Raw genomic sequence first — 26,311 nt, forward strand, 5'->3', positions numbered from 1 at the left:
ATCTCCACTTCCAAGAGAAAAGATACTAATTGTGGTAAGTAGTCACTTCTAAGTGAAAAAGTCTACTGCAGAAGCTATTAATGGAATGGCGTAATTACATCTCAATATCCAATAGATTCAACGCTACTTCAACTCTACTTCAACTCCTATAAATAGAGAAGAAATCTCATTCAGCACACACGAAGAAATCACTAGCCAAAACTATACTGAAATTATATCACGCTCAAGAAAAACATCTTTGTTCTTCAAAGATTTTCACTAAGCTTTTGCTTATCAAGTGAAAAATTTGTTCTTAAGTTTGTAATATTTGCTTTCTTAGAAGCATTCTAGATTACACATCTTGTATCTATTTTTATTTGATTTCCTCAAGTGACTTGTTGTAGTCTGTAGACTTGAGAGGACTAAGAGATTTTCTTTTCTCTTAGGGGTTGTTTGTAATCTTTCAAGATTAGTGGATTAAGTCCTTGTTGAAGGCGAAATCACCTTGGCCGGGTGGACTGGAGTAGCTTTGTGTTATAAGCGAACCAGTATAAAATCTTTGTGTGATTTTCATTTTGCAAAAGCGCTTAATTTTTCAAACAATTCAACCCCCCCTTTCTTGTTTTTCTCACCTTCAATTGGTATCAGAGCTCCGGCTCTGTTATTGATTTTCAAATCAAACACTTAACCGTGTAGAGAGATCCAGTGCGAGAAAAACAAATGGCCCACTCAAATGAGAAAGATTCTTACAATGCCAAGCCTCCTGTTTTTGATGGAGAAAAGTTTGATTACTGGAAAGATAGAATCGAAAGTTTCTTTCTTGGTTATGATGCTGACCTCTGGGACATTGTCACAGATGGATACAAACCTCCAACCTTAAATGGAACTGAAGTTCCCAGAAGCAAAATGTCAGAAGATCAGAAACGTGAGTTCAAAAATCATCACAAGGCCAGAACAATACTTCTGAATGCCATATCATACAACGAATATGAGAAGATCACCAACAGAGAGACAGCCAAAGATATACTTGACTCTCTAAGGATGACCCATGAAGGAAACTCCCAAGTCAAGGAGACGAAGGCTCTGGCGTTGATCCAGAAATATGAAGCCTTCAAGATGGAAGATGACGAAGCTATAGAAGCTATGTTTTCCAGATTCCAAACTCTTATTGCAGGTCTTAAAGTGCTAGACAAGGGATACACAACTGCAGATCATGTTAAGAAGATTGTCAGAAGTCTGCCAAAGAAATGGAGACCTATGGTTACTGCTCTGAAGTTATCAAAGGATCTGAACAGTATCAGCCTTGAAGAACTTGTTAGTTCTCTCAGAAGCCATGAGATAGAACTAGAGGAGGATGAGCCTCAGAAAAGGAACAAGTCAGTGGCGCTGAAGTCCAGACCTGAAAGACGGAAGTCAGACAGAACCAAAGCTCTCCAGGCAGAAACTGCAGATACTGACGACTCTGAACCTGAAGACTCTGATGATGAAGAAGAACTGTCTTTACTAACCAGAAGAGTTAAGCAACTCTGGAAAAGAAGGAACAACAACAACTTCAGAAGATCAAGACCCAGAGGGGATAGATCAGAGTCAACTTCAAAAGGTAAACCTAATAAAGATATTACCTGTTTTGAATGTAAAGAAACAGGTCATTATAGAAATGAATGCCCCAAGCTGAAGAAAGATAACTCTAAGAAGGAAAGCTTCAAGAAAAATGCCTTCAGAACAAAGAAAGGATTAATGGCCACCTGGGACGATAGTGATTCAGGATCATCAGAATCTGACTCTGATGAACAAGCCAACGTAGCATTTATGGCTACCACATCCAGCAGCTCAGATGAAGAATCTGAAGAGGTATTCTCTGAACTTTCTAGATCTGACTTAGAATCATGTTTATCAGAAACTCTTACCTCTCTTCAGAAATTAAAACAAAAAGTTAAAAGCATTAAAGGTCTTCTTAAAGCAAAATCTGAAGAATGTAGTGAACTTGAGACAACAATTCTAGCACATGAAGATACAATCAAATCTTTAACGTTAGAAAGAGATGGAGCTAAAACAAAAAGCTTAAAATTAGAAGAAGTGTTGTCTCAAGCACCACAAACTTCAAATGAAATTATTTATAAGTATGAAGAAGCCTTTCAACAATTTCTGAAGAATGGGATAAATAGGAGTATTATGGCATCCATGATTTATGGAGTAGGTCAGAATAATAAAAGGGGAATTGGGTATGATTCTGATTCTGATAAAACTTCTACCAATAACCAAATTAAATCACCTTTTTCATACCACTATACACACACACAAGAACACAAATTTAAAAATGCTAGAAGACCCAAAGTTGTAAGAAACTCTGGGAAAACTAATCTGAAAGGACCCAAGAGATTCTGGGTACCGAAAGATAAGATTATCTATGTTGCAGATATCCTATGCAGCAAAGTTCAGACACCAGTCATGGTACCTGGACTCTGGATGCTCGCGACATATGACGGGAAGAAAGTCTATGTTCCAAAGCCTGGAACTTAAAGACGCTGGGTTTGTAGGCTTCGGAGGAGATCAGAAAGGAAGGATCAGAGGCTCCGGAACTATTGGTAATGGTACTCTTCCCTCTATATCTGATGTTCTTTATGTAGAAGGATTAATGCATAACCTGTTATCCATAAGTCAATTAAGTGATAACGGTTATGATGTAATCTTTAATCAAAAAACGTGTAAAGCCATTAATCAGAACGATGGCTCTGTCCTTTTCACAGGCAAGAGGAAAAACAACATTTATAAAATAAATCTTTCTGATTTAAAAGATCAAAATGTTAAATGTTTAATGTCAGTTCACAAAGAGCAATGGGTATGGCATAGACGCTTAGGCCACATTAGCATGAGGAAACTTTCTCAGCTAACTAAACTTGAGTTAGTCAGAGGCTTACCTAAACTGAAGTTTTCTTCAGATGCTCTGTGTGAAGCTTGTCAGAAAGGAAAGTTTTCAAAAACATCTTTTAAAAAGAAAAATGTTGTTTCTACCTCCAAGCCTCTGGAGCTTCTTCACATTGACTTATTTGGTCCTGTGAAAACAGCATCAGTCAATGGAAAGAAGTATGGACTAGTAATCGTTGATGATTACAGCCGCTGGACATGGGTAAAATTCCTAAAGCACAAGAGTGAGTCTCACTCTGTATTCACCAGTTTCTGTTCTAAAGTGCAAAAAGAATTTGACTCTAAAATTATTAGAGTCAGAAGTGATCATGGTGGAGAATTTGAAAATAAAGATTTTGAAGAATTATTTGATTCTAATGGAATATCCCATGATTTCTCCTGCCCTAGAACTCCACAACAAAATGGAGTTGTAGAGAGGAAGAATAGGACACTCCAAGAAATGGCCAGAACCATGATCAATGAAACAAATGTAGCAAAGCACTTTTGGGCAGAAGCTGTAAATACAGCGTGTTACATTCAGAATAGAATCTCTATTAGACCTATTCTGGATAAGACTCCCTATGAACTGTGTAAGGGAAGAAAACCCAACATTTCTTATTTTCATCCTTTTGGATGCATTTGTTTTATATTAAATACTAAAGAACATCTGAACAAGTTTGATTCCAAAGCACAGAAAGGTATTATGTTAGGATACTCAGAACGCTCTAAAGGCTACAGAGTATACAACACAGAAACCAAAATTGTGGAGGAATCAATTCATGTTAGATTTGATGATAAGCTTGACCCTGAAAAGTCAAAGCTAGTTGAAAAGTTTGCAGATTTAGAGATCACTCTAGTAAAATCTGAGAAAATTCCAGAAGCACCTGTCACTCCAGACTCTGAAGAAATTAAATCTCCAGAAATTCCAAGGAAAGTCAAGAGTCGTAGCAACGTATCTGAAGATTTGATTCTGGGAAACAAAGATGAACCTGTTAGAACCAGATCTACCTTCAGAACTTCTGAAGATATTCCTCTGGGACTAGTGTCTCTGATTGAGCCTACGTCCTGTGATGAAGCTCTTCAAGATAATGATTGGGTGGCAGCTATGCAAGAAGAGTTAGATCAATTCTCCAAGAATGATGTCTGGGATCTTGTTCCTAAACCCAGAGGCACTCATGTCATTGGAACCAGATGGGTGTTCAGAAACAAACTGAACGAGAAAGGAGAAGTTGTCAGAAACAAAGCACGACTGGTAGCTCAAGGTTATAGTCAACAAGAAGGTATTGATTATAATGAAACTTTTGCTCCAGTCGCAAGGTTAGAGTCTATTCGTCTTCTTGTATCATTTGCTATTAATCACTCTATAAAATTATACCAAATGGATGTCAAGAGTGCATTTCTAAATGGTTATATTTCAGAAGAAGTGTATGTAAATCAACCTCCTGGTTTTGAAAACTCAAATTTTCCAGAACATGTTTTCAAACTTAAGAAATCTTTATATGGACTTAAACAAGCTCCCAGAGCTTGGTATGAACGCTTAAGTAATTTTCTTCTGGAACAAAATTTTATCAGAGGGAAAGTTGATTCTACACTCTTCTGTAAAAATCATGAAAATGATCTCATGATATGCCAAATTTATGTTGATGACATTATTTTTGGTTCTGCTAATATCTCTGTTTGCCAAGAATTTTCTAAGTTAATGCAGGCAGAATTTGAAATGAGTCTAATGCAAGAACTAAAGTTCTTTCTGGGAATTCAAATCAATCAAACTCCAGAAGTCACGTACATTCATCAAAGCAAGTACATTAAAGACGTTCTAAAGAAGTTTGATATGTCTGAATGCAATTCTGCAAAGACTCCCATGCATCCAACTTGCATTCTGGAGAAGGAAGAGGTAAGCAACAAGGTTTGTCAGAAGCTCTATCGAGGTATGATAGGCTCTCTTCTCTATCTGACTGCTACTCGTCCTGATATTCTCTTTAGCGTCTGTCTTTGTGCCAGATTCCAATCAGATCCTAGAGAATCTCATTTAACAGCTGTTAAGAGAATTCTTAAGTATCTGAAAGGAACCCCTAACCTGGGCCTGATGTATGAGAAAACATCAGAGTATAGGCTTTCTGGTTATTGTGATGCAGATTATGCAGGAGATAGAATAGAACGTAAAAGCACATCTGGAAATTGCCAGCTTCTGGGAAACAACTTAATCTCCTGGGCTAGCAAAAGACAGTCAACAATTGCTCTATCAACTGCAGAAGCAGAATATATCTCAGCGTCACTATGCACAACTCAGATGCTCTGGATGAAACATCAGCTAGAAGATCTACAAATCTTTGAGAGTAACATTCCTATCCTTTGTGATAATACTGCTGCTATTTGTTTAAGTAAGAATCCCATTCTACATTCCAGAGCCAAACACATAGAAATTAAACATCATTTTATTAGAGACTATGTTCAGAAAGGAATAGTAACGCTGAAGTTCATTGATACAGAACATCAATGGGCAGATATCTTTACTAAGCCTCTAGCTGAAGATAGATTTCGTTTCATCTTAGAAAATCTGAACATTAAAAATTGTCCTGAGTAAAATTTGGCTCTGAACATGTAAAATGAGACTCTGATAAAAACAAATATACTTCTGCCTCTGACTCTGATACTTCTACCAAGTTAAGAAGATATCTGAGTTAGAAATCTTCAGAAATCCTTTTGTATTCCTGAAGATCAGAAACATCAACACGTGGGGAACATGCGTCTAACCCTAGAACTTCTAGACAGCTGTCAAGAGAAATCAAAGGTCAGAACGCTTGAAATCTCCTCGAGCAGTGTGCTTACTGTTGGGATTAGACATTCATTAATGAGCTGTAATCATTTTTCCCCCAAACGTGCCATTTTGGTTTTTGTGCTAACGCTGGTATGTGTGTCGTTTTGCATGTATTTTTACCCTTAGGTATATAAACACTTTTCTCACATTTCACACACTTATCACTCTCACTCACTCTTAAACCCTAAACCCTCTCTCGAAGTTTTCTCTGCAACCTTCTCAGTTCTTCATCTTCTTCATCAATCTTCATCATGAATCCTCAAGAACAATCTGTTTTTGACTTCTCCCAACAAATGGAAGCTGCTTCTAACCCCCAAACCTCAAACACTCAAACACCCATGGTTGTAGATGTTACCACAACCCCAGTTTACAAAGAACCTCACATTTTGGAACGCGAACAACACATAAACCTTTCAACTCCCTTTGAAGGTTTGGATGTTCTATGTGAATCGCTGGTAGATTTTGAGAATTTGAGAAGAAATGGCGTTGATTTAACTGAAGATCTTCGCAAGCAAGGTTGGGAAAACTACTTCAACAGATTGTATGGTCCAATCTATCCTCTTCTGGTGAAAGAGTTCTGGAGATGTGCAGATGCTGATGATGAGTTCATTGTTTCTTTTGTTCTGGGAGTGAAGATCATCATCACAGAAGCATCTATTGCCTCTTTGCTGAACATGGAGAGAACTGGAGGTAAAAGGATTTACAACATTCCTCCAAGGTCCAAGCGCATCACAGAAGTCATTAACCCTACAATCTTCAAAGCAAATGTTGAAGGAAACCCCTCTAAGAACAAGGAGCTTCATCAGAACCTCCGAGTTTGGTTGAAGATTATTCTGGGAACAATCCATCATCGTCCAGCCTCCAACTCTTCAGATTATATAAATGCTGATCAGAAGTGCATCCTCTACTGTATTCAGAAGGGTATTCCAATCAACCTCCCTGTTCTTCTCTTCAGATATCTGAGGGATTCAGTCAGAGAAACAAGGAACAATATGAAGCCCAGATCCTACATCCCTCTGGGAAGATTGCTCTCTGACATCTTCATTGAGCATGGGCTGGTAGATGCTCTGGAGAAGACCAGATGTATGGATGATCTGGCAATTGACGTTGGAAAGCCTCTGAATGCCAGAAATCTGAGGAGTATGGGAATCATCAAAGACATCAGAGTCAAGCCCACTATGAATGTGACCTGGGAAGCTCTGAAGGATCAGAGGAAGATGCCTCATGGCCTTGAAAGGTTCTTCAAAAATGAACCCAGAGATGCCATTGCCATCTACCTTCAGGATCGTCTGGATGAAGGCATTGACGTTTCTGATTTCTGCCTTGAAGACTGTCTGGATTCTGTAGAAGATCTGGTCAGATACAAAAGAGGCCTTTCTGAGAAGAAGATAGCTGAGGAAGCAAGGAAGGCAAAGAAACCCAGAACTGGAGAATCCTCTGGAACCAAAGCTCCTCTGAAAGTCTCTTCTTCCTCTGGTAAGTCCATTCCTCCTGTCTCTTCTGAATCTGTAATGGCTTCCTCTAACCCTCTCTCCTCTCAACCAATTTTTACAACCTCAGAAATACCACCTTCTACCATTAGAACCTCTCAACCTCCACCTGTTCTAAAAATTGCCCGTACTTTTACAACAACCTCTGACCCTAATCAACTATATCACCACAGTTCTTCCTCATCCTCTGAGTATGAGTCACCACCTTACCTTTCCCCTTCTTCTAACCAAGAGTCCTCTGATCATGAGTCTTCTGATCAAGAACACTCTGACCCAAACTCCCCAACAATAGCTGAAATTTATGCTAAAAATTTCGCTCCACAAACTCAAACACAAACTGAAGTAACCTCTCCCCTCCGAACTTCCCTTCCACCACAAACAACCACCACACCCTCTGAAACTCAACCATCTGTAATTCGCCCATCTGAACCTTATATCACTCCACCATTAATTCCCGCTGTACCTAGCCCAGACTCTGACCCATTAGATGTAAACCCACTCTATGCCTCATCCCCCAGTCTTCAACCAGACCCAGATTCTGAACTTCAACCAGAAGCAGAATCTGAACCCCAGCCAGAACCAGAAACTGAACCTCAACCTTTACATCTCAGCCCTCAAAACTCTCCACCTCATTCACCTGAACCTGAACCTAAAATTATCATACCTACCCTTGAGGAGGCCATTATGCAGGTTGCAGAATCCTCAGTCCAGAAGATCAAGTCTCTGGCTAAAAATTCTGAAGTCAGTGATGATCCTAAATCTGTTAGGACACACTGGAACAGAGTTATTAGTTGGATGACCTCTGAGTCTTATAGGCTGAAGAGTATCTCTGAACAAGTCAGAAATGGCTACATCAGAGACTCTGAGGAAAGACTCCAGGAGAGACTGGCTAGAGAAGCTGAGGCCAAGAGATTGGAAGAAGAAAGGTTGGCTAAGGAAGCTGCAGAAGAAGCTAAGAGGTTGGAAGAAGAACGCCTGGCAAAGGAAGCAGAACTTCTGAGAATTCAGGAAGCAGAAGCCAAGGCTAAGGCAGATGCAGAAGCCCAAGCTGCTGCTGAAGCTGAAACTCAGCAGGCTCTGATTCAGGGGGAGTCTTCCTCTGCGATCCCTCTGATTCTTAACACTCTGAAGGAAATCAAGCAAGATCAGAAAGAGATCAAGCAAGATCAGAGTGAGCTCCGGGCAAGGATGGACAAACAAGACGCTCTGAATGAAAACCTCCAGAATATGTTTGCCATGCTACTACAGAGACTTCCTCCTCCTCCAAACCCTTAGGCACTTAGGATTTATTTTTTGTTGCCTAGTGTTTTTGCTTCTGTCTTTTCTTTTTTAGCTCTGATATTCTCTTGAATCTGTTGTTTTTTTGACTGCTGTTTGCCTTTGTGCTGTTTAATGAAGTGTTTTTCTCTCTATTTTTTATGTTTTATGCCTTTTTGATTATGCCAAAAAGGGGGAGAAATTATTAAATAGCTCTGATGAAAACTATGTCTAAAACCTTAAGCATTCTGCAACAATTGTAGAAATAGTTCTGATATAAATAGCTCTGATTAAATAATAGCTCTGATTAAATAACTCTAACTTTAAAGTTAAGCATTTGCAGAAAGTTTTCAGAAACCTAATTACTTGGAAAAGCTCTGGTAAGAACTTCTGAACTCCCTAGCGCTAACTCAGGGGGAGCTTTTGTCTATCTGATCTAATATTTTTCATGTTTCATCTGATAATTTTTATTTGTTTTGTCATCATCAAAAAGGGGGAGATTGTAAGAACAAAAATAGTTCTACAATAGATTCCATGATTTTGATGATAACAAAGGATGAAACCAAAAGTGGCACCCTAACGAAAAGTTTCTAAGTGTGCAGGGTTCTAAAGAAAGAAGAAATAAATCTGATGATGTCATCAGATGCAAAACAAGATCAGATGCAAAATCTCAAGTATCAGAAGCATCTAAAGTGAAATCTCGTTTCAAGAAGCTCTGACTCTGGACAAAACTACAAAATATCAGAAGCATCTGAACATGAAGTAAAGTCTAGAAGCTCTGACTCTGAACAAATGCCTTCTGCAAAGTCTGAAGTTATCAAGCGTCATCTGAACTTTCAAGAGATAACATCAGAAGCCAATTTCTCCAGATACACAAAGACTCTAATCAGAATTGTTAATCATGATGAAGTAACGTTTAAGCCAAGTTAAAGTTCTGCAAATGGATTTCCTCAATTAGAAAGAGACGTTAATCTCCACTTCCAAGAGAAAAGATACTAATTGTGGTAAGTAGTCACTTCTAAGTGAAAAAGTCTACTGCAGAAGCTATTAATGGAATGGCGTAATTACATCTCAATATCCAATAGATTCAACGCTACTTCAACTCTACTTCAACTCCTATAAATAGAGAAGAAATCTCATTCAGCACACACGAAGAAATCACTAGCCAAAACTATACTGAAATTATATCACGCTCAAGAAAAACATCTTTGTTCTTCAAAGATTTTCACTAAGCTTTTGCTTATCAAGTGAAAAATTTGTTCTTAAGTTTGTAATATTTGCTTTCTTAGAAGCATTCTAGATTACACATCTTGTATCTATTTTTATTTGATTTCCTCAAGTGACTTGTTGTAGTCTGTAGACTTGAGAGGACTAAGAGATTTTCTTTTCTCTTAGGGGTTGTTTGTAATCTTTCAAGATTAGTGGATTAAGTCCTTGTTGAAGGCGAAATCACCTTGGCCGGGTGGACTGGAGTAGCTTTGTGTTATAAGCGAACCAGTATAAAATCTTTGTGTGATTTTCATTTTGCAAAAGCGCTTAATTTTTCAAACAATTCAAACCCCCCCTTTCTTGTTTTTCTCACCTTCAATAATGTCGGTCAGATCATCTATAAAAATCCAGTTTGTTTTGCAGAAAACCAGGTAAAATTTTATCAGAAGAATATTCGAGATGATAATGATGTTCAACATATGTTTGGCAGTCACGAACAATCCGGTTACAACGATATAGATTTGTATATATTACCACATCAACAACATGAGTCCCAGTACATTGATCAGTCACAAGTGTTTTGTGAGACTGATGACGAACAAGCTGAGGTGAATGTTCCAGACGATGAAGAAGAGGAACCTGAGATCATCGTTGATTCGATGGTGAATGCTGAAGAGGAAGAGGAGCCAATACCAGCAGGTCATGTATATTGCCCACCCCAATACATGACAAGGTTAAATTTGGGTTCAGATGAACCTTCGGGAGATGTATGGTACAATCCTTACGTGCAAATGCAAGGATCTCTGAAACAAGGAGACACATTTCGCACAAAAGAGGAATGTGTAAAAGCTATCAAAAAATTCCACATGGAACTATCAGCAGATTTCAGAGTTGACAGAACTGACGCGTTGAGGTATAAAGTTTATTGTACGAATGAGCATTGTCTTTTTAAGTTGTCAGCTTCGTACAGGAAGAGGAAGGAGTCTTGGGAGATTGGATCAATGGGTCTAGATCACACATGCATCCTGACCAACCCAATGCAGGATCATCGTAAATTAAGCTCCCAACTAATATGCGACGAAATATTGTCTGTCATTGGCGATAATCCATCTTTAAAGGTGAGTACAATAATCTCGCATATTAGGGCAGAGTACAACTACACACCATCATATAGGAAGGCATGGATAGCTAGAACAAAAGCTGTTGAAAAAGTGTTTGGCAATTGGGAGGAATCTTACAAACAACTTCCAAAATACATGTTCGCTCTAAAACACTATGCTCCCGGTACAATTTTCAAGATGGATACATTGCCCGCATATACACCAGATGCTACGTGTGCTGTTGGGAATAGAATATTTCACCGTCTATTTTGGGCGTATGAACCGTGTATCACAGGTTTTTCTTTCTGTAAACCAATTATACAAATTGATGGTACATGGTTGTATGGAAAATACAAAGGAACGTTACTAATGGCAGTGGCACAAGATGGGAACAACAATATTTTTCCGATCGCCTTTGTCTTGGTTGAAGGGGAGACTGCTGAGGGATGGATTTTTTTCCTAAGAAATCTCCGATTGCACGTAGCACCTCAGCCTAACTTGTGTTTGATCTCTGATAGACACCCCTCAATCATCAGTGCATATAATAACATTGACAATGGCTGGCAAAATCCTCATTCGACGCATGTGTTTTGTATTAGACATATTGCTCAGAATTTCATGCGAGAAATCAAAGATAAGACGTTGCGTAAAAAGGTTGTCAATGCAGGTTACGCATTGACAGAACCTTCTTTCAAACACTACCGCGAGGAAATAAGATTGTCGAACGAAGATGTAGTTCGGTGGATCGATAGAATTCCGTTGGAGAAGTGGACTAGGGCATACGACGGCGGACAACGTTGGGGCCACATGACAACAAATCTTGTGGAATCAATGAACTCTGTCTTCAAAGGAATTCGTAACCTACCAATAACCGCTTTGGTGCAAGCTACATATTTCAGGCTAGGGGCGTTGTTTGAAACCAGACGCTCAAAATGAAGTTCCGTGTTGCAATCTGGACAGTTGTTCAGTGATGCTTCAATGAAATTCATCAGACATGAAGCTGCCAAAGCAAACACACACGTGGTTACGGTATTTGACCGAACAAAAGGTTGGTTTAGTGTTGCCGAGTCCATGGATCACAATGAGGGCATGCCAATGGGACAATACAAAGTTGAATTAGATAGAGGTTGGTGCGACTGCGGAAGGTTCCAAGCCTTTCGTACCCCCTGCTCCCATGTCATAGCGGCGTGCTCAAAGGTTCGAAGAGATCCATCCTACTTGCTATCTAAACTTTACAAAGTCGCCAGCCTTTCAAATGTTTATAAAATTAGTTTTTCAGTAGTGGCAAAAGAGGATTATTGGCCACAACATCAAGGGGACATCGTCTGGCACAACGAAGTTATGCGAAGGAAGAAAAAGGGTCGCCCTAACAGCACCTGAATTCGAACCGAAATGGATACGGCGAACAAAATGTTTAGACTATGTAGTTCATGCCGTCAACCAGGTCACAATCGTAATAACTGTCCTAGTGTTGGAACGAGCACAACCAGATAAATTCAGATGTACCTCTGTTGCTATATATGGAAACTTAAATTTATTTCAAAGTACCTCTGTTGCAATATATGGAAAATTAATTTAACTTCATAGTAGACGTCTGTGACGAAAAGAGTGTTGTTCATAAAAAATAACACAAACAATTAAAACAACTAGAATACAAAAACTATGCGATTACAACCATCAAAACAATTTTGAACATGTACTGCATCATCCTACGAGCGTCTTGGTCGGTCTTAATATCCACCCATTCACGCACTTCTCCGTTTTGGTTGAACGTGGACACAAGCCATTGTATTCTTCTAATCCGTTCACACTCTCCAATTTCTCCCTCTAACCAACTATACAACGTCCGATTAAGACGTTCAAACGTATCTGTGTTCCAAAGTCGAACCTGTATCGGAGCCGCAACGGCAGAAAATATTACATCAGCATTTCGTTTCTGAATGTATGTAGACATTGTTAAAACAAAGAAAATTAAAATTGATGTTTGGACTAGACTAGGAGATGAATTTGAGTGAAAATAATTGTATGCAAGGAGATGATATTTATAGAGGTGAAAGATAAATGGGACAATACACATAGGCGCCAGTTGAATTGACAGCCACATGACACACACAACAGAGGCGCCACAAAAAGTGGCACCTTTCACACGCACACACTAAGGCGCCATGCCTATTGGCGCCTCCCTTAGGAGGGAGACTAAGGCGTCATGCCTATTGGCGCCTCCCTTAGGAGGGGGACTAAGGCGCCACTCCCCTTAGCGCCTCCTTTAGGAGGCCCAAGCAGGCGCCAATTGCATTGGCTCCTCCTTTAGGAGCCCAATGCATTGGCGCCAATACCTCTGGCGCCTCCTCTAAAATTTTAAGGGGTGCGCCAACTCCCCCGGCGCATACTCTCCCAAACATGGTTATTTTGAAAAAATTTCTGAAAACTTGGTTATTTTCGTATTTAATTTGAAAAACATGGCTATTTTAAAAAAAATCCTATAAAGAAATTTGAGAAAATTATAAATTTCACTTGAAATCCAATAATGAAAAAATGAAATATCAATAGTATGGTGAGTACCCGGTACCAAAGCATAACCTCACCCAACCCCTCACGAAGAACTCACACTCACACCATAAAATCGAAAACAACGACAACATCTACAACCTCTGACGCGAGTTCTTCCATCTGACACAAACCACACCTCCACAAAGCTCCTCACGGCGACACCACCATGCGAGCTACACCACTTCCGACCTTCCTCCCGCGACAACAACTCCGTTTGAGCTCTACTCCGGCGAGCAACACTCTTTTCCCGTCCAACCATCGTTCGGTAACCCTCTATGCTCTCCATATTTTGATTTTGTTTTCTGATTTTGCTTTGAATCAAAAATGCAAAAGTTTAGTTGTTTGTTTCTTTTTTAATCTGAGTTTGTTTTATTGTGGTGAAATAAGAGAGGAAGAGCATAATGAGAGAGGGAAAGAAAGAGATAAAGATAGAGAGAGAAAGAGAGGGGGGAGAACCATGTATTTTTTCTTTTTTTTCCATGTCACATGTCACCACACCAATGGGTGTTTGTAAGTTTTAAAAAAAATCAACGATTGACAATGTTAGAGTTGAGGGGCGCCGCCCCCCTCCTCTTTGTTTTTAGTTCATTTTCTTTTTTAGTATTTTTATTTATTTAAATAAAATTAATATTTGATTAGGGTAATTGGTTTTGGGCGTCTTAGACCAAGTTGCTCATACACCCCATTTACTGCACACCTCTTTTTTTTGAGTTTTCAAGCCCATTTTCTTTTATTTTATTTGTTTCTTGCCTTTTATTTTATTTTATAGAACAATATTTCTTTTTATTATGAGTAAATTTAAAAAATTAAATTTAAGAAAAAAAGAAAGAGATTTTTCTTTTAATTTAAATTATCCAAAAACTATTTTTAAAAGATTATTATTAATCTTTTCTCACTTTTGTGTTTAATAACTTGCATTATCATTTATTTTTTCTTTGTTTCGGTCTCATTTATTTTGATTGGGTAGTTTACATTATTATTATTATTATTATTATTATTATTATTATTATTATTATTATTATTTTTTGTATTATTTTATTTTTATTTATTTTATTTTTTAAATGACAAATGTAATCTCTATTTCTTTGATTGTAATTATTTTATTATTTGTTTTAGTTTTTGTCTTTAGTTAGATAAAATGAATTAATTAAATAATCGATTAAAATCAATCTTTTTCTAGAATAAGTAAAAATATTGATCAACATCAAGGACATTTTCAAAATTAATAAAATCAATCATTTTGAGACAACAATCAATTTGATCAACACTAAGCCCTTTTCTTAAATAAATATAAATCTTTTCACAATCAATTTTGTAACACAAAACAAACTTCGATTAACATCGAGTGCATTTTCTCAAATAAAAAACAAAAATACCCAAAAAAATATCAAACTCTTTCTCAAATAAGATGAAAAAGGAATATGGTATAGGTTACGAGCTCCCGAGGGTTATGATACAAGATGGATATTCGATCATCTGAACACTCCTCATCATCCAAAAATATCTAACACATCAAACTCTTTTTTCTCGCCTCTGGGCGATCATAACTCTTTTCATAAACGAAATATTTTTCGTCTCGAGACGATGCAAATCAACGCTTCATCCTCATATGTATGAGTGGACTAAGTGACTTTTTTCCACGAATGTTGATATAGAAATCCATTTTGTTGTGATGCAAACGCCCTCTCCTCTAACAGTTTTGGTAAGCAATATTTTTCCATCGATTGTGATAAAATAGTTTTCGCTAAAATCGGCCAAGAAACAAATATTTTCTACCAAGAACTATGTAGTATGAAGTTTTCCATCGCATCTGGAGATATGTAGGAGCGAGACCCGCAATCTCGTCAAGCACATTAATAAAAAACATTTTTTGCTACATTTTTTTGTCTTTAAACTTTTAATAACTCGGGGAAAGCAAACATTCGAAAGCTAACACTTATGCATAAACTAAATAAATGGTTCTCGTTGAGTACAACGGACGTGAGGGGTGTTAATATCTTCCCCTACGTAATCGACTCCCAAATCCGATTTAGTTGCGACGACCATATCATTATCGTTCTTTTAGGGGTTTTATCGATATTTTTTCTTTTCCTTTTTAGGAATAAATAAAGTTCAATGACGACTATGTTAGTCATCCAAAAGTGTGCGACACGCTCGCAAGTGTCATATTTTTTTAGATGCGACAGTTAGTACTTAATTTTAAGTTATAGATATTATTACAAAGCCTATTTCACGCACACATCACCCGTTTCTGGTTAGCAAAACGATGCTCATTGATCATTCATATCAATTTGAGGGTATATCAATTAGGAAATAAGAATCAAGATGTAATTAGATTTATCATCATCCTAGAATAGGTTAGACAAATCGAAAATTAATTTATTCTCAATTTGTAATTATCAATGTTTAATCTTTTAACTACTGTATATTCATATCAAAGTTAAAGAAATCAAGTCAAAAATATTTCCATAAATGATATATTCCCCCAATAAAGGTAGACATATTATGCTACCCCATAAATTGAATCACACAAGTAAATGTAGTTAGCATTTTAACAATTGAGACATATTGCATTAATTTTTTGAGTCTAAGAATGACATAGAAAGATGAAGACCTAAAATCTCACTTAATGGAACACCTAAAATCAAGCCATGAGACAATGTCATCATGTAAAGCATATATTCTATCATCAGGTTCCCCTTCCAAAATGCAGTGGTAACCATTTTCATATAGCTTTAAAGTCTTATCCTTGCTAGATGCATTTTCATAAAGAAATTGGCTCACTAATGGATCTGTCACCTTGTCTGCAGCTCCATGAAGAATCAATAATGGCGCTGACACCTGCAATCGCCAAATCCAACCATCAAAAAATCATTGTTTTTTATTGATATATGACAATAGTTGTAAACATATAAACCAAAAAGAAGAAAAAATGGTAAATGAGAAAGTGAAGAAAAAAAAACCTTCTCTACTTGTGTCTCAATTTCTTTTGTGATCCTTAAAAGTTCCATGCCAGTTCTCAGTCGTGGATTATCCTCATAACAGATAACATTGTAAACAGCCTATAAAGAATAGCAATTGAATTAAATATAACATTAAATTAAATAACTAAGATGTTGCAAGGAAATACAATAATTGTAGGGGAAATTCTAGAAATTATAATGGAACTGCAGCCATAAGTACAATTGCGATTTAAAACTATAAAAAGTAACATCATTCAAAAGAATTACGAAATGCAAGACATTTTGTTTAAGAAAGCATATGCAAGAGAAATGGTTTTTGATTTCATTGTATAAGAGTTACTAACCAATTTTCTTTTGCTCGGTTCTCTGATGGCCAGCTCAGCGAGGTCTTGGTTCGGGAAGAGTTTTGCCTTTGGAATCACTTTTGACAAAACAGTTAACACCTTCATAACTGCATCCGGTGGTAACACATCGTCTGCAATCTTACCACTAACACAAATCAGCAAGTGAAGCAAATAGATGATACAAATAGTTGCTTCAAGAGTACTCAACATTTCAGTTTTAAAGTTAACTGTAGTTATCATTCTTTTCTAGCCAAAGTAAGAAATTAGATTGTATCAATGTTCAAAATAGCAACAGCAATATCACTTTCAAGTTACAGTGACCAGAGCTTATGAGAATAGGTAGAAATAGAGAGGAGGAATGATCTTACTTTACACATTGGTGCTACGAGTACCACTCCATCCCAATTATTTGGCTCCTTCAAATGAACTTTTAGCGAAACCGCCCCACCCATTGACTGTCCCAGCAGAAATCGAGGTAATTCTCTCATATCAGGCCTTGCTGTCAGTTGAAATACAAAATCATGATCAACAACACCATGTGTTTTTGATTGAAAAATAGAACATTAACTATCCATAAAACACCAGGGATACTAAAGCCTATGTAGCACTTACACTTCAATTCAAAGGTGTGTTTGGTGTCTGGTATCGACACATGTTATTACATTCAATTACTTCCATTTTCTCAAATTAATACCGGTATCTACATGCTGTTAGTGGCGTGTCTAGTGTCCATTTCTATGTCAACAATTCCGAGTTAAAAAGTGATGAATCAAACCCACCTCTTTTTGTGTATTTTTAAGTAACACTTTAGAATAAAGGGGTGTCCGATATTTGATATTTGATGATCTCCGGCACAAACAACGGCTACATAGGTCAAATTCTGCCATAAAGTTCAACTCCATCAGATCTACCCCAACACTCTCTAATATTATCATTTCTAAACTTACCACACATCCAACACAACATCCTCATCTCTGTTACACTACTATATTCTCGCTTTGATTCTTAACCGTCCAACCGGTCATTGAAATATGTAATTACATTCAATCACTTTGATTTTCCCAAATTGTTACTAGTGTCTATATGTCAAGCTAGTGTTGTATTCGGTACCAGAGTCTCTATCAATACTTTATAGCTAAAAATTAATGAATCATACACACCTTTTATTTGAGTATAATGCTCTATAACATCGTCAACTAGGTCATCAAAATTAGGTATGTAGCCATGTAATCCTTCTGAAAGCCCAAAGCCTGGATAGTCCATAGCAAAAACAGCATACCCAGATGCAGCAATTCTCCTAGCCACACCTAAATAAAAAACAAAATCCACACAATAAATCACAAGCTTCCACAGAAACTAGCATCCAAACATCATTCTCAAAAAAACATTTTGAAAACACAAAAAAACAAACCTTCAAAGAAGAATGTGCAAGTATCACCATATCCATGACAAAAACAAACAGAAGCCTTGATTGGAGTTCCAACCTCTGGCATCCAGCTTTTGCAGAAAATTTCCAATCCTCTAGAATTCCTTTCATACCACTACTTAACAAATAAAATAAAATCAAACACAAGAGTAATTAACTTTCTCCACCAAGCTAACAAAATAACCAAAGATCATTAAAAAAAAAACTCTTGGAGCATCCTAGGTAAAAAAAAGGTAAAGCAGAAAATCTCACTTCTTCTGTTCTAATTCCAGCAGGAGCACCCTAGAAAAAAAAACATATCAAAACATCAGTCCGTGCCTGGTTCTACAACAAATAAAAAATTGAAGAATTCGAAGCGTTGCATTGATGATGATGAAAATTCAAAACAAAACAAACCTTAAACAAGCAATGATCAAGCTGTTGTTGAACCTGAGTAAAAGCCGCACGAACTCTTCTCCGAGAGTATGCAAAATCAAGGTTATAAGAAGCTATATCGTTCAACTCTTCACTAACCCCTTCAATGGGTGCTTTTCTCGCTGCAGTGACGGTTAGTTTCGTTGTCTTTGGTTTATGGTTGAGTAGATGATTTTTGAAAGGGGTGTTGTTTATAGGAGAGAAAGGTGTGAAAGATGAGAGGTTCTGTGATTGGAATCTGAATGTGTTTGATAGCTCCATCATGATCAATGAAATTAGTGGAGTATATGAAATGAATCTTTTTAATTTTTAATTCAGTTATATAATATAACAGGCCTAAAATTTTGCATAAATGAAATTTTGAAAAAGGTATATGAATAGTGATTGAAATGAAAGTGCGTTGAACCAATTCCCAAAAAGGTGAAAATACCGTACATTGTAGACCACAGTCCATACTTTTGGCACCACAATTCCAATTTCTTTTTTCTTTTTGGAATAGAAACGTACTACTCCGGCCTGATTTATAAGTAAAAGAGACAAGTTTTACGCTTATTAAGAAATATACTTAAGTGTATTTAAGTTTTTTGATTTTATGTGAGAGAGACAACACAATTACTAATATACCCTCAATTAAATTGTCTTTTAGTAACAATAAAGTAATTAATGCAAGGTTATTTTTGGAATAAAGGTATTAAATGCACCTAGCTTTGTTGACATTTGCTTATATTTAAGGCCAAAGAAATTAGGAATAATACTCAGAACAGAACCATGCCGTTGTCGAACACTTCAGTAGCGGTGTTGAGACAACAAATGGACGACAGTAACCATGAATTGGTTAACATGTTGACCAACCAGATGGGCACAGTCTTTAATCCAGTAATACAAGAATCTGTTGAAACAAATAGGCAGGTGGCGAATCAATTGACACACTTGTGCAATTTTCTGGGGGCACCAGCTCGACAGGTGGCACAAGTGGTTAGGCAAGTTGTTCCTGTGCAAATGGAGATAGGGGAAGCGGAAGATGAGACGGTCCACGAAGGACAAATCATTAGACCCTTTCAAAATCAAGGCGTCGAATCAGGAGTCGCGGGACGTAACCAGATGGTGATGGTTAACCGACATCAGGATGCTGATCAAATTGTCGATCAACATCGACAAGAAGACTTAGCAGTGGAGAATAATTTGATAACTATTGTCGAAAGGATTATGGCCAGAAATGGTATGGGTGCTACACTGCAATGTCCATTGCACGCCTCCCCGTTAGCTGAGTTTATTCTCCAAGCCGAGGCGCCCAGGGGGATGAAAGTGCCTAAGTACACTAAATTTGGGGGAGAGTCTGGTGAATCGACAATAGAGCATGTTGCCAGATACTTAACAGAGTCAGGAGATCTAGCTCATAATGAATGTTTGAGAGTAAAAAACTTTCCTTCCTCTCTGACTAAGGCTGCCTTCACATGGTTTACTTCGTTGGCCCCAAGTTCAATCGATTCGTGGGCCAAATTAGAAAAGAAGTTCCATGAACAGTTTTACGAAGGACACTCCAAAATTAGTTTGGCAGAATTGTCTAGTATCAAGAGAAGGTTTGTTGAGAGCATCGACGATTATCTGAATCGTTTTAGGTCCTTAAAGGCTAGGTGTTTTACGCAAGTGCCAGAACATGAACTGGTTCAAATGGCCGCGGGGGGTTTAGATTATTCCATTAGGAAGAAAATAGATCCAACTTTTGTGAAAAGTATGTCACAATTGGTTGATAGAGTTCAACATCTAGAACGGCTAAGGTTAGAAAAAGTTAGGCACAATAAGTCTAAGAAAGAAAAGGTAGCATTTGTCGAATACGACGCAACATACCCAATATGTGAGGCTGATTATGCTTCATCGACCGAATTAGAAATCGATGTAGCGGAACTAAAGCCAGGATCCGCCTATGAGTGTCGATCATTGCTTCCTGCGCAAGGAAAAAATCCTGTCGAACACTACCCAAAATTCCCTTCGAAAACTTATACTTTTGACGTGTCGAAATGTGAGGAAATTTTTGACTTGTTGGTCAAAGATGGTCAAATGGTGGTACCTCCTGGTACTAAATTACCACCGTTAGAACAGAGACAAAAATATATGGTTTTGTAAGTATCATAACTATTTTGGTCATAATACCTCTAATTGTTACCTTTTTAGGGATTTGGTTCAGAAAGCGATTCAAAAAGGCAGGTTGAAATTTGCTGGCCGCAGAATGAAGATCGACGCTGATCCTCTTCACCAGGAGGAAGCCCTATTCGTGGAGCCAGTCGAGATCACTGAGTACGATGAGGCCAACATGCTGGAGCAAACTGGTGAAAACCCAGATGTCGATATAGCTGAAGCTTACCCAAGGGCTGATGAAGGCTTGGTGGATTTTCTGTATCGCTGCAAGAACAAGGGTTCACAAGTGTGCTTGTGCCCTAGGTGTGGTGTTGTCACCGATAAAATAGCGGCGGAAAATTTCCAGAAACTGCATTTGGGTAAAAGCAAAAGAAATGGGCAGACCAGGGGTTACCAAAATGAAAGAGGCTAAAAAAAGACTGTGGGAAATACCCAAACAAGGCCTAAGAGTTTTGTACCGTCGGCAAGTGCCCCTAGAGGTACTTGGATCAGGCCTCAGGAAAAACAAGACACCCCATAAGGTGTTGTTGCTGCTGCTAGAGGAGGTCTAGCAATTAACTACAGGCGTGAGTTTAAGTCTAAAAAAAGGACTCATGTCTCTGAAAATTATTTGAGGAAGAACCCCATGTCGAGAACTCAATGGAGACGCTTTCAGAGGCGTAAACAGGCCGAAAGAGAGGCTGCAAGAGGCATGGCCAGTGAGGCGAATGCTGGGAAGAAAATTGTTGTGAAGGTCGACACAGCAGCGAAGGAACGGATCAGAGAGTATGTCTGTCGACCAACTGAGAAATGTTCTGATGAAGTGACTGATGACTTCAATTCAGAGTCTGAAGCAAGTATGGATATCTTGGTCAACGTGGTGTCAATCCTACCACAAGAATACAAATGTGTGACTGAAGTGGAGGAGTCGGTAGACGATGCTGACGCTGAAGAAATGGCTCTGCACCAGCCAAGGTGCTATTTTGTGTTGAATGATGGCTCTGCTGAAAGCCAAGAGGAAGTGTTCGAAAGACCAACGATGACCATGAAGAACCATTTGAAACCATTGCTGATAAGGGCAAAAATGGAAGGATTAACTGTCAACAAAGTCTTGGTCGATTGTGGTGCCACAGTTAACATCATGCCGCACCATATTCTGAGGAAGATTGGTAAGTATGATACCGACATCAGATCTAACAACGTGGTTTTGTCTGACTATGGAGGAAAGACGAAAAGTACCATGGGAGTGATTATGGTGAATATCACGGTGGGTTCAATAACCAGACCGACATTATTTATGGTGATAAACGCTAAGCCAAGTTACAACTTGCTATTTGGCAGAGAGTGGCTACATGGTGTCGGAGATGTACCATCTTCAGCGCACCAAAGGTTGGTGATTTGGAGAGAAGATGGAGTGGTCGAAAATATTGAAGCAGACCAAGGGTACTTCATGGGCGACGTAAATAATGTCGGCAAGAAGGATTTCGAGAGGAAGCTGGCCAATATTTCTCCTTGCTTTCCAGCTGAGGATGTATATGCTAATCTGAGTGAAGCTTTCATCTCTCTAACTTTGCACGAGACTCATGGCTTCATTTGGGATATGGAACGCCTAGATGATCCACCTTATACAGGTATCCGACCGACAGGCTGGGGAGACGTCACTAATGATGACTGAGCTAGAAGCTCTAAGAAAGATTTCGGCATACGTTGCCGAGAACAAAATAAAGTCGGCTCTAGAGGCTGAAGAAAACATGGTTGTCGAAGCCTATGCGTTAAATAAAGAGGGGCATATGGTTATTGGGCCAGAACCCCCAGACAAGCCAACTTTGGCTAAAAGGAACATCGACATGCAGCGTCTGGACTGTATTTATGATAATGATCCTTTAGGGTTTGAAAAAGACCCAAAGGCACCAGAGAAAATCCGACCAAAAGACCCCTTGGAAGAATTCGACCTTGGCGAGAATGGCGAGAAAAGGCCAACATACATAAGCGCCAACATCGACAAAGAACTAAAGTCTGAGGTAATATCCATGCTTAAAGAATTTAGGGATTATTTTGCTTGGGATTATAATGAAATGCATGGTTTAAGTAGGGATTTGGTCGAGTTAAAGCTGCCAATAAAAGCTGGAAGAAAGTCAGTAAAGCAGACGCCCAGGCGTTTCGCCCCAGAGATCATGGCAAAGATAAAAGCATAAGTAGAAAGACTCCTGAAAAGCAAGTTTATTCAAACTGCAAGGTATGTCGAATGGTTGGTCAATATTGTGCCAGTCATCAAGAAAAATGGGTCTTTAAGAGTATGTATTGATTTTAGAGATCTAAATGCTACCACCCCAAAAGATGAGTATGCCATGCCCGTGGCGGAAATGTTGGTCGATTCGGCCGCTGGTTTTTAATATTTAAGCATGTTATATGGTTATGCTGGATATAACCAAATTTTTATTGCAGAAGAAGATGTGCCGAAGACGGCGTTTCGATGTCCAGGAGCCTTGGGGACATATGAGTGGGTTGTCATGCCATTTGGCTTGAAAAATGCCGGAGCAACATACCAGAGAGTAATGAACTCAATGTTCCATGATTTTATTGAGGATTTCATGCAAGTATACATTGATGATATTGTGATAAAGTCAAATGGTCAACATGCTCACGTCGAACAACTTCGAAAGGCTTTTCTAAGGATGAGGAAATATGGATTAAAAATGAATCCATTAAAGTGTGCTTTTTGTGTGCAAGCAGGCGACTTCCTTGGCTTTGTGGTGCATAAAAAGGGTATTGAAGTAAACCAAAGCAAAAAAAAATCCATTATGGACGTCAAGCCTCCGTCGACCAAAAAGGAGCTACAATCTTTTCTGGGAAAGATAAATTTGCTTAGAAGATTTATATCAAATTTGAGTGGCAAAACAAAAGCTTTCTCGCCACTACTTCGACTGAAGAACAAGGATTTCAAGTGGCAGGATGAGCACCAAGAGGCTTTTGACAAAATCAAAGAGTATTTGACTAGGCCTCTAGTACTGGCCCCTCACGTTAGGAATAGGCCAATGAGACTGTATATTGCAGCCTCAGAATCGACTATAGGAAGTATGTTAGTTCAAGAGGATGAAAAATGTGTCGAGAGACTTGTGTATTACCTTAGTCGAATGCTTAATGATCCTGAAGCTAGGTATAATGATATAGAAAAACTATGTTTATGCCTGTATTTCTCTTGTATGAAACTAAAGCAATATATCAAGCCTGTTGATGTGTACGTATCTTCCCACTTTGATATTATTAAACACATGTTGTCGAAACCAATTTTGCATAGTCGAATTGGGAAATGGGCTTTAGCGTTAACAGAATACTCCCTGACGTACGTACCCTTGAAAGCAATGAAAGGGCAAGTAGTAGCGGATTTCCTTGTCGACCACTCAATGGTCGAAATGGCGCAAAATTACGTAGATTTAGCACCATGGAGGTTGTACTTCGACAATTCAAGACATAAGCACAGATCTGGGATAGGAGGAGTCATAATTTCTCCAGATGGAATTCCAGCAGAGTTCAAATATAGAATTGAAGGGGTATGCACTAATAATGAAGCAGAATACGAGTCACTGATCACAGGACTTGAACTACTGCTAGAATTGGGGGCAAGGAATGTTGAAATTATGGGAGACTCGGAGTTAGTGATTAAACAAGCATCAAAAGAGTACAGGTGTGTTAAAGAAAATTTAATCATGTATTTTGTGATCACCATCAGATTACTCAAGAGGTTTGAGCAAGTTAACCTCCAACACATACCACGAAAAGAGAACCAAAGAGAAAATGATTTGGCACAGGAGGCCTCAGGGTACAAAGCGTCGAAAGACCAGGATGAAGAGGTCCAAGTAAGAGAGAAAGTACGAGCGACATTGTTGTCACCGTCAGATTTGTCGATTGTGAAGTTGGGAGCTGTAGATAAAAATCATTTTGAAATTCTGACCGTCGACGACGGGGGGGAAAGTGATTGGCGTAAACCGCTATTCAATTACTTATGCAATCCCGTAGGGTCGACAGATCGAAAGATAAAATATAGGGCCCTTAGCTACATCTTGGTAAATGATGAATTATTCAAAAAGACGGTCGAAGGAGTGTTACTAAAATGCCTAGGAGAAAGCGAGGCATACGTGGCTGTGTCAAGCGTACATAGTGGGGCGTGTGGGGAGCATCAAGCAGGTTTGAAGATGAAATCGCTCTTGATGCACTCAGGGGTTTATTGGCCTTCAATGTTGAAAGATTGCATTGAATTTGCTAAAAGCTGTCAAGAATGCCAATTACATGGGGGCATACAACACGTGCCTGCAAGCGAGTTGCATACAATTGTGAAGCCCTGGCCATTTCGAGGATGGGCACTGGATGTTATAGGAGAAATAAAACCAGCCTCGTCGAAACAACAAAGGTATGTTTTAGTCGGTATCGACTATTTCACAAAATGGGTCGAAGCCGTAGCATTAACAAATGTAGACCAAGAGGTTGTGATGGATTTTGTCCAAAGTTATATCATCTGTAGATTTGGCATCCCAGAAACAATTACAACCGACTAGGGGTCAGTTTTCACTGGTCGAAAAGTGCAAGATTTTGCAAAAGAAATGGGAATCAAATTACTGACTTCTACCCCCTATTACGCACAGGCGAATGACCAAGTCGAAGCTGCTAATAAGGTGATCATCAGCCTAATAAAGAAACACATAGGCAAGAAGCCAAGACATTGGCATAAGACGTTAGACCAAGCTTTGTGGGCATGTCGAACGTCACCAAAAGAAGCAACTGGAACAACTCCATTTCGACTGGTGTATGGGCACGACGCAGTGTTGCCAGTAGAGATTCAGGTCCAGGCGGTCAGAACCCAAAGGCAGTATGAAATACCTTCTGAAGATTACTGGAGTATGATGGCGGACGAACTGGTCGACGTAAATGAAGAAAGAATGTTAGCTTTGGATTCCATACAAAGGCAGAAAGAAAGAGTCGCCAGATTCTACAATAAAAAGGTGAAAGGTAAAGTGTTTGCTGTCGACGATCTGGTTTGGAGAGTGATCCTGCCTATGGACATAAATGATAGAGTTTTGGGCAAATGATCCCCTAATTGGGAAGGACCATTTAAGGTTTTACAGGCCTTTTCTAACAACGCCTACGAGGTCAAGGAGTTGGCACCAGATAGGCGAATCCTGAGAGTGAACGAAAAGTACTTGAAAAAATATAGACCTCTCCTTCAAGAGGTCAAGATTTTGACAGACTAAATAACTGTCGAAAGAACTATGTTGGAAAAAACTATGTTGGAAACCAACTGCAAAAGGCACAGAAAATAAATACATAGCCCTAAAAGTAAGAAGGATAACATTAAAGTGGCAAGAAGCCATTGTTTAAATATTACAAAAAATTCACACAAACAGTAGAAACGGTCAAAGTTGGCCGAACTTAGACTGGAAAGATTTAAGCTCAAAATTGTAATGCAAGGACGTAGGCTTCAAGGTGTCGGCGTGGGCTTTGAGCTTCTCAAGCTTCCCTTCGACAGTCATAAGCTCTTCACCGACCGCTAAGGCATAACTGGTGGTTTGCTCCACAGTGGCCTGGTAGGTTTTAGAACTTCGTCGATAAAGCGTGACTCGTCCTTGGTAATTGATTCCAACTCACTGTCCAGAGTGGAAATTTGACGCCGAAGGGCATCAATTTGTTGACGGATCTTAGTGGCCCTGGTTTGTTTGGAGATCAATTCTTTCTTCTGCTCCTCCATAG

The 26,311-nt window shown here is 38.7% G+C and overlaps 1 protein-coding gene across 1 annotated transcript; it reads right to left on the reverse strand.

The window, feature by feature from the left end:
- Positions 1-15,747: 15,747 nt before the first annotated feature.
- On the reverse strand, positions 15,748-18,790 carry LOC127118929 (caffeoylshikimate esterase). Its single transcript, XM_051049163.1, has 8 exons — positions 18,437-18,790; positions 18,293-18,322; positions 18,026-18,155; positions 17,775-17,921; positions 16,983-17,113; positions 16,615-16,752; positions 16,271-16,369; positions 15,748-16,148 (listed from the first exon to the last, which is right to left on the reverse strand). The coding sequence occupies exons 1-8, from the start codon at positions 18,716-18,718 to the stop codon at positions 15,930-15,932; spliced, it is 1,176 nt and encodes a 391-aa protein (XP_050905120.1). The 5' UTR covers positions 18,719-18,790; the 3' UTR covers positions 15,748-15,929.
- Between the last annotated feature and the right edge of the window lie 7,521 nt (positions 18,791-26,311).

This window comes from Lathyrus oleraceus, chromosome 2, assembly GCF_024323335.1.
Source record: "Lathyrus oleraceus cultivar Zhongwan6 chromosome 2, CAAS_Psat_ZW6_1.0, whole genome shotgun sequence".
Lineage (NCBI taxonomy): Eukaryota > Viridiplantae > Streptophyta > Magnoliopsida > Fabales > Fabaceae > Lathyrus > Lathyrus oleraceus.